The 12,960-nt window shown below is 48.0% G+C and overlaps 1 protein-coding gene and 1 long non-coding RNA gene across 2 annotated transcripts in view; both read right to left on the bottom strand.

The window, feature by feature from the left end:
* Window positions 1-6,377, bottom strand: part of LOC117074071 (maestro heat-like repeat-containing protein family member 7) — a 45,583-nt gene extending 39,206 nt beyond the window's left edge. The window contains exons 1-3 of the mRNA XM_033195304.1: window positions 6,308-6,377; window positions 6,034-6,215; window positions 415-522 (exon numbers count right to left, since the gene is read on the bottom strand). Coding sequence (XP_033051195.1) covers window positions 415-522; window positions 6,034-6,215; window positions 6,308-6,377 — 360 coding nt within the window. The remainder of the gene's footprint in view (window positions 1-414; window positions 523-6,033; window positions 6,216-6,307) is intronic.
* A 1,407-nt stretch (window positions 6,378-7,784) lies between these two features.
* Window positions 7,785-11,830, bottom strand: LOC117075983. Its single transcript, XR_004434195.1, has 3 exons — window positions 11,639-11,830; window positions 8,588-8,652; window positions 7,785-7,856 (listed from the first exon to the last, which is right to left on the bottom strand). It is a non-coding gene; the product is annotated as an uncharacterized LOC117075983 (long non-coding RNA).
* Window positions 11,831-12,960: the final 1,130 nt, after the last annotated feature.

The following is a 12,960-nucleotide window of genomic DNA, read 5'->3' as shown; positions in this document are numbered from 1 at the left end:
CCACACCACTGAATCATTTGCCTGCATGTATCCCCTCACCACACCAGCTCCACACTCTTTCCCTGGCCAAGAAAAACCTTTCAAAGCAGCACCCAGGGAAATGGGGCAGCCAGATCCCCGAAACATGTTAGCCAGTGGGAAGTTGTGGACCCAACTCAGCTGTTTAGGCCAAGGTCCCCCAGCAAGGCTGAGATGTGTCCAGCCAGTTGGAACTCACTTGGCCAAGGGCAGACCAAGGAAACAAATCAAACCTCTTACCCCATAGGAACAGAAAAGTCACTAATGCAAAAAAAGAGGGACACTCTGACCACCCACCTCCCAGTAACCCCCTGCAGAGCCATAGGCTCTCAGGTACCCCATGTGCAGAGAAGCAGGGCCTGCTGAGTCAGCTTTTCCCCAACTCCAAGCACTCACTGACAGTTCCGGGAAATTGCAAATAAACCTCAGCAGCCGGGAAATAGTGCCCAAGGCCCGCATCTGTTCGTGCACTTTGTCTGACAGTAATGACCAAGGTAAGATGATCTGGAAAAAGAGTAAAGAGACCTTGTGAACACCTTTTGTGGGAGTGCTGCTCCCTTCATTCTCTTGATTCCACATCCCTGGCTGCTAAAAAGACAAAAAGGAGGGAGTTGTGGCAGGCCCCCATGAACTTGGCAAAGCAAAGGTGTGTTTAAGAGTCACCCGGGCTATACAAAAAATTAGCTGGGTGTGGTGGTGCATGCCTGTGGTCCCAGCTACTCAGGAGACGGAGGCAGCAGAATGGCTTGAACCCGGGACGCGGCGGTTGCAATGAGCTAAGATCACACCTTTGCCCTCCAGCCTGGGTGACAGAGCAAGACTCTGTCTCAAAAAAAAAAAAAAAAGTCTCCGGAGTTTCACCTGCTACCTTCTGGGTCTCTTCTGAGATGAATGTTTAAAGACAGCGCTGTGCCTTAGATGTAGAATTACATAACAGTGGGTAAGCAGGAATGGGATAAGGTGGGGAGATGGGCCTTTCTTGGCAGCATATCCATGCAAACCCCTACCTGCTAGGCCAGCGGAAGGGGTAAAGTGGTCTCTGAAGGATGAGATTCAGAGCCATTAATTTCTGGAGGTTAATAATAATGGTGACACAGGTAAGTATTCTGAATAGAATAACCCACTCTATCCTCCCAGCAACCCTGTAAATGTTATTATTATTACACTAGGTTGAGATCAGACCAGGGAAAAGAGGCCTGTGTCCTGCTTGCTGCAAACTTTTGGGAAAGTGTGTACTGTATCACAGCTGCTGGACAGGTGTCCTTCAGGGTAGACTTTCTCCCAGAGCACTGAACCCCATCATGGACAGCCATGGGCCAAAAAAAGAAAAATGAACTACAACGTACACCTGACCGTCCAATACAAAAGTTAATTCAGAATTGACCACAGACTTAAAATCTAGAACGATAAGATTCTAGAAGAAAATGAGAAAATACTTAAGGAAGGCAAAAATTCCTAAATAATATAAACAAAATATAACCATAAAAAATAATAATAATTTGGACTTCATCAAAATTGAAAAACTACCTGCTCTTCAAAAGATACTGTTAAGAGTGGCCAGGGATGGTCGTAGTGGCTCACGCCTATAATCCCAGCACTTCGGGTGGCTGAGGTGAGTGGGTCACCTGAGGGCAGGAGTTCAACACGATGTGGGCATTCAATGAATGCCTGGCCAATATGGTGAAATTCTGTCTCTGCTAAAAATACAAAAATTAGCCGGGCATAGTGGCACACACCTGTAATCCCTGTTATTTGGGAGGCTGAGGCAGGAGAATTGCTTGAACCGGGGAGGCAGAGGTTTAGTGAGCTGAGATCGTGACACTGCACTCCAGCCTGGGTAACAGAGTGAGACTCTGTCTCAAAAAAAAAAAAAAAAAAAGACACTGTATAAAGTCAGGCCACAAAATGGGACAAAATGTCTGCAAATCACATATCTGACAAAAGATTTATATCCAGAATATACAAAGAGCTCTCAAGGCTGGGCGTGGTGGCTCACACACTTGTAATCCCAGCACTTTGGGAGGCCAAGGCAGGAGGATTGCTTGCACCCAGGAACTCGAGACCAGTATGGGCAACATAGGGAGACCGTAGCTCTACATAATTTTTTTTTTTTTTTTTTTGAGACAGAGTCTCACTCTGTCGCCCAGGCTGGAGTACAGTGGCATGATCTTGGCTTACTGCAACCTTCTCCCTCCAGGTTCAAGAGATTCTCCTGCCTCAGTCACCTCAGTAGCTGGGATTACAGGCATATGCCACCACACCTGGCTAATTTTTGTATTTTTAGTAGAGATGGGGGTTCTGCCACGTTGTCCAGGCTGGTCTCGAACTTCTGACCTCAAGTGATCTGCCCACCTCAGCCTCTCAAAGTGCTGGGACTGCAGGTGTGAGCCACTGTGCCTGCCCATAACATTCAAAAATTAGCGGAGCATGGTGGCGCACACCTATGGTCCTAGCTACTCAGGAGTCTGAAGTGGGAAGGTCTCTCGGGGAGGTTCGAGGCTGCAGCGAGTAGTGATGGTGTCAGTGCTCTCCAGCCTGGGCAGTAGAGTGAGATGCTATCTCGAATAAAATAAAATAAAATAAAATAAAATAAAGAAACTTCAAACCCCCAAATAAGAAAACAACCCAATAAAAAAATGGGCAAAAGATTTAAACAGACGCTTCATCAAAGCAGATATGTAGATGGCAAACAAGTCTATGAAAAGGTGCCCAACATTAGTCACTAGGAAATGCAAGTTAAAACCACAAAGAGATGCCACTACACATCTATAAGAATGACTAAAAGGAAACACTAACAGTACCACAAGCTGGCAGGGATGCAGAGCAACTGGGACCCTTACACATTGCTAGTGGGAATAGAAAATGGCCTCTTGGGAAAACACTTTGAAAGTATTCCCCTCTCCTTTTTTTTTTTTTGAGATGGAGTTTCACTCTCATTGCCCAGGCTGGGAGTGCAATAGTGTGATCTCGGCTCACAGCAACCTCCACCTCCTAGGTTCCAGCGATTCTCCTGCCTCAGCCTCCCAAATAACTGGGATTATAGGCATTTGCCACCACGACCGGCTAATTTTGTATTTTTAGAGAGATGGGGTTTCTCCATGTTGGTTAGGCTGGTCTCAAACTCCCGACCTCAGGTGATCCACCCTCCTCTGCCTCCCAAAGTGCTGGGATTACAGGCGGAAGCCACTGTGCTCAGCTGGGAAGTATCTTATAAAGTCAAACATCCACATGCCATACAACACAGCAATCCCACTCCAAGAGATTTACCCAAGTGAAATTAAAACCTATGTTCATACAAAAGCCTGCACATGAAGATTTATAGCAGCTTTATTTGTGATCATCCCAAACCAGAAACATCCCCAAAGTTCCTCAACTGGAAAATTAATGCACAAACTGTGATCCATCTACTCAATAAAAAATAAAAAGAAATAAAGTACTGATACACATAACAACATGAATAAATCTCAAATGCATTATGCTAAATGAAAGAAGACAGACTCCAGAGACTGTCTACTGGATAATGCTACTTAGATGTCTTTTTTTTTTTTTTTTTTTTGAGACAAGGTCTCCCTCTATTACGCTGGCTGGAGTGCAGTGGCACTGTCACAGCTCACTGCAGCCTTGACCTCCTGGGCTCAGGTGATCCTCCCACCTTAGCCTCCCAAGTAGCTGGGACCACAGGTACACACCACTATGCCCGGATAATTTTTTTATTATTTGTAGAGATGGGGGTCTCACTGTTGCCCAGGCTGGTCTTGATCTCCTGGGCTCAAGTGATCCTCCCAAAGTGCTGGAATTACAGGCATGAGCCACTATACTCAGCCTTAGGTAACATGTTAATTATTTTATTTATTTTTGAGACAGGGTCTCTCTTTGTTCCCCAGGCTGGAGTACTTGGCCTTAGATAACATTTTAATTATCTTATTTAATTAATTATTTATTTATTTTCGAGACAGGGTCTAGTTTTGTTGCCCAGGCTGGAGTGTGGTATTACAATCACAGCTCACTGCAGCCTCAACCTCTAGGGCTTCAGGCGATCCCCTCACCTCAGCCTCCCAAGTAGCTGAGACAACAGGCACACACCACATGCCCAGATAATATTTTTTTTAATTTCTAGTAGAGATGGGATCTCATATGCTGCCTAGGCTGGTCTCAAACTCCTCGGCTTAGGTGATCCCCCTACCTTGCCCTCCCGAAGTGCTGGGACTACAGGCATGAACCACTGCACCTAGACAACATTTTAGAAAAGGCAAAACTATAGGGACAGGAAACAAATCAGCCATTGCCAGGGATGGGAAATGGGGAAGAGGTTGACCATAGAGTCATGGGGGAATTGGGGGGTGATAGAACTGCTCTATAGCTTAATAGTGGCTGTAGTTACAGGACTGCATGCATTTGTCAAAACCCACAGATCTACACACTAAAAGCTGAATTATACTATATGTAAATTATACCTTAATTTAAAACAGAAAAAAAGAAGACAAAAGAAAAAGGAGGGCCCTTAAGAAAATTATATAGCCCTCAAATTCAACCTTTCTGATCCAGCTCTGCAGTCAAATGTGAAATAAATGATGTTGTATTATGCCATCATGTCATTTTGTAGGAAAAATATGTCTAAAATATACACACTTGACTGAGAATTACCTCAAAGTAGCAAAAATAAATTTCGTTACACACAAAAATAACTTATTTTTATACTTTTAATTTTATGTATCAAGGTAAATTGATTTCTCCACTATTTTATACAAAATGTTGGAACCTGTTTCAGGTGGTGCTTTTGCAGGGCACCATTTATCTTTGGATAATGAGAACCCCAGTAATGGATCTCTTGAAGACTCTACGCTGACCAGGACCAAAGTTTTGCATCTCTGTTTCCCACAGACTCCAAGAACAACAGAACATTTGTTCTTACATTTATAGCAAGGTTGCCTAAAAAGCACAAAAATCCTTCTCAACAAACATACCAGAGATGGTACATTCCAAAAGAACTATGTCACTCATCCAAATGTGGACAAATTTCCCTCTAGCTAAAGTCCTTGTCAAAGTCTTTTTTAGGTTTTTTGGGTGTTTTTTTGAGACGGAGTTTCACTCTTGTTGCCCAGGCTGGAGTGCAAAGGCATGATCTTGGCTCACTGCAACCTCTGCCTCCCGGGTTCAAGCGATTTTCCTGCCTCAGCCTCCCGAGTAGCTGGGATTACAGGTGCCTGCCACCATGACCAGCTAATTTTTTTGAATTTTTAGTGGAGACAGAGTTTCACCATGTTGGCCAGGCTGATCACAAACTCCTGACCTCAAGTGATCCACCTGCCTCGGCCTCCCAAAGTGCTGGGATTACAGGCATAAGGCACTGTGCCCGGGCTTGTCAAGGTCTTTTTTTAAGATGCCTGGGCAATCTTGTCTCCTTCTTTGTAGTCACACCTAATGTTTTATGCAAAATTATATTACCCTAATTAATTACCATCCTGTTCATGAAAGTCAGTTTCAAGTGACTCTTGGCTGTTTCCCCAACTCAAACTACCCTCAGGAGAGAACAATTTGTCATAACTAAGAATATTTGAAATGCTCTAAAGCTCTAAAGACAGTTAAAGGAGTACATTGAGTCTCTGGTGGGGATTACATTAAGGGATATAAAAGTAGCCTGATGGTTAAGCACTGAGGTCTTCTTTATCACAGAGCAACAGCAGACACTGCAAAAGGGGAAAATACTTTGAAGATTAAAGTCTGGCAGGGATGTAAATGTTACTACCATTGAAGCCTCAATATGTCCAAGTCCTGGGCGGAAATGGGTCCTCAGCTTAGCTGGCTATGTTTCCAAAAATGTGATCCTCAAAACGATATTTTGTGGGAGACACAGAAATTTGTCTTCAAGTGATGTTTATGCATGCTGAGGCTTGAGAACCAATGGTCTTTGGACTAGAATGACACCCAGGCTATCCTGATATTCTTTTCCTTTCCTCCCAAACAAACTAGAATTAATATGGACTTTCAGTTTCCTTGATTTCCACAGCCACTTACCTCGAGGAAGTGTTGTAGTATGAGCATGTTGGGGTTCATACCGTCCATCACAAGAGCCTGCAACATGTCATCTAAGGCCTGGACTGTCTGACAAGTGAAGAGACAGGGAGTGTCCAGAACAGACTGCCACAGTGCCAGCTCGGCTCCCTGGGGGCACTCCCCTATCTCCTTGTCCCCTACCTCTGGAGGAAGGAAGTGGGGCCAGCCTGGCTCTGCCACCCCCAGCATTCTCTCTCTCATGGCCAGCCACACTCTGATCTTCCTTGGTGCTAACCTTTCTTGCCCTCAATGAAGACTGGACCAGGTCCAGCCCAAATTGTGAGCCAGTGGTAAAATGTAGGCATTGGGCCATTCAGGAGCCAGACCCCGTGGGACTCTCCGCATTAGATTCATTCCACTGGGTTCAGGAAACATCTATTTTTATTTATCTTTTTATTTATTTTTGAGACAGAGTCTCGCTCTGTTGCCCAGGCTGGAGTGCAGTGGCACGATCTCGGCTCACTGCAAGCTCTGCCTCCTGGGTTCACGCCATGCTCCTGCCTCAGCCTCCCGAGTAGCTGGGACTACAGGCGCCCGCCACCACGCCCGGCTAATTTTTGTATTTTTAGTAGAGATGGGGTTTCATCTTGTCAGCCAGGATGGTCTTGATCTCCTGACCTCATGATCCGCCTGCCTCGGCCTCCCAAAGTGCTGGGATTACAGGCGTGAGCCACTGTACCCGGCAGGAAACATCAATTTTTAAAACTACAAAGGCTGAAGTGGGAAGATAGCTTGAACTTCAGAGGGTGAGGCTGCAGTGAGCTATGATTGCATCACTATACTCCAGCCTGGGCAACAGAGTGAGACCCTGTCTCAAAATTTAAAAATTAAAAAAAAATAAAAAACTGCAGGCCCCTGGGAAGATTTGACAGTCTACTGGTCAGTTGCTCCATAGTATCCCTGGGTTTTATTATCAGACCGTCTCCTCCCATGACTGAAGCTGCTGTGAGCCTTAGTGAGCAAGGACATGGATAGGGTGGGAGCATGGGCCGATCCCTGGAAAGGCAGGTGAGGGTATGACAGCCAGAGTGCTTCTTAGCAGCCCGAGGGCCACAGGGCCAAGGGCTCTGCAGAGAGATCAGAGTAGGAGAAGGGAGGGGAGTTAAAGGACAGGAGGTGACTCCAAAGACAAACCCTCCCTGTGGAGCTCCATGAAGAGGTGGGGATTACCTGGAGGTAGAGACTCGCATTGTCTCTTCGGTACAGGCTGGGCATGATGGGTGGCAGAGAGAACAGGCTGGAGACGCCCACATTTACCAGATCCAGTTTCTGGGACAAGTGGAATGGTGGATTCACCTGACTCCAGGGAGAGGCAGGGAATGACAAGGGGCTTTGGGGATCCCTGGGAGAGGCTGGGTTATGTTTCTAGGACCCTCTGGGAGAATTGCTCTGCTGCTCTCTCTGCGGTGCAGGAAAACAGCGGGGACCTGAGACCCCAAACACTTTCTAATGGCCTCTCCTCCGGGAAAGGAGGGCCCAGGCTTCTGGGGAAGCTTCGCTCACTGGATGTCCTAATAGGCTCCCAAAAGTACAATTGGAGAACACCCCCTCCACCCCAGGATGCAGGCAGATAAAGTGGCAGCCACTGGGGCTCTGCCACCCACAGGCCAAAAGTCAAGTCCCCAAACCTTGCCCTCCCTCCCAACCCAAATGTTCTCAGCACCAGAGACCAGGCGCTCTGAGGGGTAAGGGCAGGAAAGGCACCTCAGTGCCACGATGCAGAACATGGCTTGCTGACGCATGTTGCCCATCAAAATCTCAGTGGATTCTTCAAGAATTAGTATCTAGAAAGGCCAGGAAAAAAAACAACAAAAACAACAAGAACCCCCTCAGAGAGAGATGCCAGCCCTCAGGTCCAGGACTTGTCATCCTCATCCCTGAATAATGAACTCCCAGAAGAGCTTGGGTCTTTCTCACCTCAATTTTCTTGGCCAGGATGGCTTTGGGATAGTAATTGTCCATATTGCCATCTGCCTGGGCACGCACAGCACTACTCAAAGTTTCCACAGCCCTCAGGAACTTCAGCTTGGCGAACTCAGACTAGAACACAATACACAGACTGATGCCCATAAGCTGGGCTTCAGCCCTTAGCTCTGCCCACAGGCAGCACCTGAGACCTTCACCGAACCCCTGCTCCTCACACCCAGCCCAGGTTCCAATCAACTAGGCCAAAGGATGGATTGCTCACTTGATTTTCTCAGTACAATATCCCTGTCCCCAGGACTGCTGCTCACCAATGTCTGGTCACCTATGTAGGGCTCTAGAGGACAGTGGGGCTAGGGATCTCTGATGAAGATCCTTCCTACAGGAAGGGAACTGCAAGATCTGAGCCCTAGACACCCTGTCCGGTGGCCTAGCCACCAAAGATCTGCCTGGTCAGGAGGCAACAATGGGCTGAGTATCTGGTGGCTTCCAAGCCAGGGCTAGTACTCAAAACCCAAGGAGGCATAAGCCCTCTTTTTATTTTTTCTACTTTCTGCCTCAGTTCACACAAAGGTCCAGATAACTTTCTTACCATATGTTCTTCTTCTAGAAATTCCAGTATGAACGCATAGGCTTCTCTTTCTGATTGGCGCAATCCTGAAAAGGGATGTAGTTGGGGGAGGTTAGCTGATTCCACCAGATGGAACAGGAAGGCAGAGTCATCCTCCCCCTCCCTTCCTGTCCGCCAAGGAGGTTCAGAAGCTACCAGGGTCCCCAGAACCAGCTTCTCTAGGCCAATGGAAGCCAAAGTGGAAAGGCCATCATGTGGGACTAGTTAAGAGATTTTCAGCCGGGTGCAGTGGCTCATGCCTGTAATCCCAGAACTTTGGGAGGCTGAGGTGGGTGGATCAGCCGAGGTCAGGAGTTTGAGACCAGCCCGGCCAACATGGTGAAACCCCATCTCTACTAAAAATAAAAAATTAGCCGGGTGTGGTGGCACGCACCTGTAGTCCCAGCTACTCGGGAGGCTGAGGCAGGAGAATTGCTGGAACCTAGGAGGCAGAGGTTGCACTGAGCCGAGATCACACTACAGCACTCCAGTCTGGGTGACAGAGTGAGACTCCATTGAAAGAAAGAAAGAGAGAGAGAGAGAGAGAGAAAGGAAGGAAGGAAGGAAGGAAGGAAGGAAGGAAGGAAGGAAGGAAGGAAGGAGGAAGGAAGGAAGGAAAAAGAAAAGAAAAGAAAAGAAAAGAAAAGAAAAGAAGGAAGATTTTCTGTATCAGGTATGGCCCGGGATGGAAGAACAATTGGGAGGAGACCTTTAAGTCACTCCTAGTGGCCACAAATTCTAGGGCTGTCCTACACTGACTTTGAAAGTTTTGATTGTGAATGGACTTGAAACCCCAAGTCAGCCTGGGAGGCTTCTTTGCCAACTGTACTGGCACAGCCTTCAGGGCATGCCTCCCTGAGCCTGAGGGTTGAGACCAGGAATAGAGCCTGTTTGCCCCAAGTGGAGTCGGAAGAAGGTAAAGCAAGAAGAAGGAGCTGGTGACACCACTGGGCTCCAAAGCAACATGGGCCACGGGCCTGAGTTCAAGTTGCTGCTGCCCTCTCATTGCCCTGCAAGAAAAGCCGCCCGGAATAGGGCTTGAACCCAAGGCACGGGAGCTACGCACAATGGCCCTGGCACCAAACTGCATGAGTTCAAAGCTCAGTTCCTCTGCTTCATCAGCTCTGTGATCTCCAGCAAATTAAACTCTGTCAACTTTACCTTCCCCATCTGTATGACAGGGAAGATGATACTATCTGTTATTATTTGAGGATTAAATGAACAATGAGTCTTAATACATGTAAGAAGTGATCTTGAGCAAATTAAATTCCCCCAAGCTTCAGTTCTGACATCTTAACCTGGGGATGATCATCATAGTATCTATTATTGTTGTGGATTTAAATAAATTAATATGTGAAAAAATATTTAGAATGCTTTCTAGTATATAGTAGAAAATCACTAAGTGCATTCTTCAGCATACATTTATTGAGAGCCTGCTATGTTAAAGGACTCTCCTAGACCCATCAGGGAAGAAAAGAGACAATAATCTTTGCTGTCATAGAGCTTCTTACACACCAGGGAGTTCCTTCACAGGAACTACCCTTATAAAAGAATTTTTATTTTGTATTTTTCCATATAGGTTTGTATATACACAGAAGTCAAAGAAAATCTCATTGAATTTGAGTGGGCTTGAAGGACGTGAACGTCAAGCCATTTATACATCTGGCGAGAGAGCATTCTAAGCCAAGGCAATAGCAAATGTGAAGGCCCAGAGGCAGGATCATGCCTGGAAAGCTTGAGGAACAGCAAGGAAGCCTGGGTGCCTGGAGTGGGAGGAGCAGGGAGGAGTGGTGGGAAGTGAAGGTAAAGTACTAATTAATGGGGCAGATCATGAGGGAATCATAGCTTATTGTAAAGACAATTGGCTTTGGGGACAGGAGCCCCAAGCAGGTTTTGAGTAAAAGTGGTCTGACTTTGATTAACAACAGCACTCTGGCTGTTCAGTTGAGAATAGATCAGGAGTAGAGGTGGAGAATGGCATGGGGTGTGGGCAGAAGCAAGAGACCAACTGGGAGGTTGTGACAATAATCCAGAGGTGAGATGGTGGTTCACACCAAGGGATGTGGTTAGAAGTGAATGATCAGATTCTGTATCCATGTTGAAGGTAGAACCCATAGGAATAGTTGATGGCTAGACGTGCGTATGAGAGACAGAAGTCAAGAATTTTGACCTTGATACACTAGAAAGATTGAGTTCCCATTAATTGATGTGGGAGAACAGAACAGATTTGCCTTTGGGAATAAAGTTAAGAGTTCAGTTTGGAATATATTAATTTTGAGATGTCTACTAGGCATCAAAGTGGAGATATCAATAGGCAGTTGGATGTAAGAGCCTGGAATTCCAGAATTGCAGATCTGGACTGCAGATACCCATCTGGGAATTGTTGGCATGTAGATGTTATCTGAAGATTTCTCTGCCTGGGTGCAGTGGCTCATGCCTGTAATCCTAGCACTTTGGTAGGCCAAAGTAGGAGAATCCCTTAAGCCCAGAAGTTTAAGAACAGCATGGGCAACATAGTGAGACCACATCTCTACAAATAACCAAGAATTCGCTGGACACGGTGGCACGCACCTGTACTCCCAGCTACTTGGGAGGCTGAGGTGGGAGGACTGCTTGAGCCCAGGAGGTCAAGGCTGCAGAGAGGTATGATGGTGCCACAGCATTCTAGCCTGGGTGACAGAATGAGACCATGTCTCAAAAGAAAAAATATATATATATACACATAGAGAGAGAGAGAGAGAGAAAGAGAGAGAGAGAGAGAGAGAGAGAGAGAGAGAGAGAGAGCGCGCGCTCTGGCTCTCCTGAACAGCTGTCAGCTACAGGAGGTGTCACTCAAATCCTCAGGCAATGTCTTGTTCCTGGCCCAGCTCCAGGCTTCTCAGGGAGGCAGGCATGCAGAGACTAGAGCTGTGACAGGGGTAGCCAGAAGTGGGCAGATGTGTGCCCATTAGGTACACCTCAAGTGAGGGCTTGGGCAATCATCACCACTTCTGAGCACCCGCAGTTGAGATACAGGACCAACTAACTGCTCACCCGGTAAGTGGGACTTGCAAGAGACTTGTAATGTCGATGGCTCAAAGGTTACTCTCTTTGATTTTCGCTTGTTAGAACTCGGATTCATCTGTACGCTTGGGGCAGCAGCCTGTAGCTTGTGAGGAGAACAGTGGGCAGGCCAGGCGGGAGATAGTCCTTCCTAGGGATGCAGCTGTCTGCACTCACTCCAGGGGGAAGCTGCAGGAGGCAGACCTGCCCTTTTACCACAAAAGGAATTGGCTGAGTAGGGCCAGTGCTGGGTCCCAGGGTCAGCTTCCCATTTCCTCCCCATGGGAAGATTCGGGACCCTCTGAAGGGCCCTGGTCCCTCTTGATTTGCCTAGGAGTCTTCCATTCTGGGATCTTCCAGCATACAGAATCTCAGACTCACAGGTGAGCTCCTGGGTCACAGTGGCCATCCCTGCGCCTCCAGGCCAAATTGCCTCTAGGAATCTTGCTGCTAAAATCCCGAGGTCCCCTCTTCCCAGAGGCTTCTGTCCCCACTCCCTAATTCATAACTTTCCTTCTGCCCTATGGTAGGGGAGCTAAGAGCCCCCACATGTCTGCCCTCCCAGACATGACCCAGGGAAGCCTGCTCCTGGACCAGGAAGAAACTGCTGCGCAACCTGCTTCTCTCACGGCCCTGCACTTGGGTCCCCGAACGGGCGCGTCCCATCGCTCACTGCCTTAAAGGGCCTTGCTCTGCCCCTGTGTGCGTCTCTTTTGTATCCCTTCTCTTAGCTGGTCTCTGTCCTGTTTTTGGGAGCTGCCGCTCGGACAGGCCATCCCCTGGGAACTTGCTCACCCTCAGTTTTCCCTAGGCCTAACTCACCATCGTCTAAAATACAGAATCCAGCGCCCCATTCCCCACAAATAATAAGTCGAAGCGCTCAGGTCTGAGATCAGGATACCCGACAACTTCTCCAGAGACCCTGGAGCCGTCTCCCCTCCCCTACCTTCCCCCAGAATGGTGTGCCCCAGACCCCTGAGGCCCACAGATCCCCGCGGCCCCGAGGGCTGCATCCAGGCAGGGCTGGAGGCTCCCCTTCTGCAGCGAGGGCCGGGGCCCTGCCCCGCCCCTTCCTTGGCGGTGGAGGGAACAGGCGGGAAGGGGGAACTCTTTACCTGACACGCCGGCGCCTCAGGCCGGCGCCTCAGGTCCGGGCACAGGCTCTCCAGAGGGCGCTGTGCTCCGGGGCCCTGGAGCGGCCCCTGCAGGGCAGGCACGGAAGTGTCCAAGGTGGCGCTCCCCACCAGGCCGCAGGGGGACCCCATGCAGCGGACGGGGGGCTGAGAGCCCCGCCTCCTCACCACCCCAAGGAG

This window comes from Trachypithecus francoisi, unplaced genomic scaffold (genome assembly GCF_009764315.1).
Source record: "Trachypithecus francoisi isolate TF-2019V2 unplaced genomic scaffold, Tfra_2.0 Lachesis_group5, whole genome shotgun sequence".
NCBI lineage: Eukaryota > Metazoa > Chordata > Mammalia > Primates > Cercopithecidae > Trachypithecus > Trachypithecus francoisi.
The sequence above is the reverse complement of the archived record's forward strand: the minus strand, read 5'-3'. Positions and strand labels throughout refer to the sequence as shown.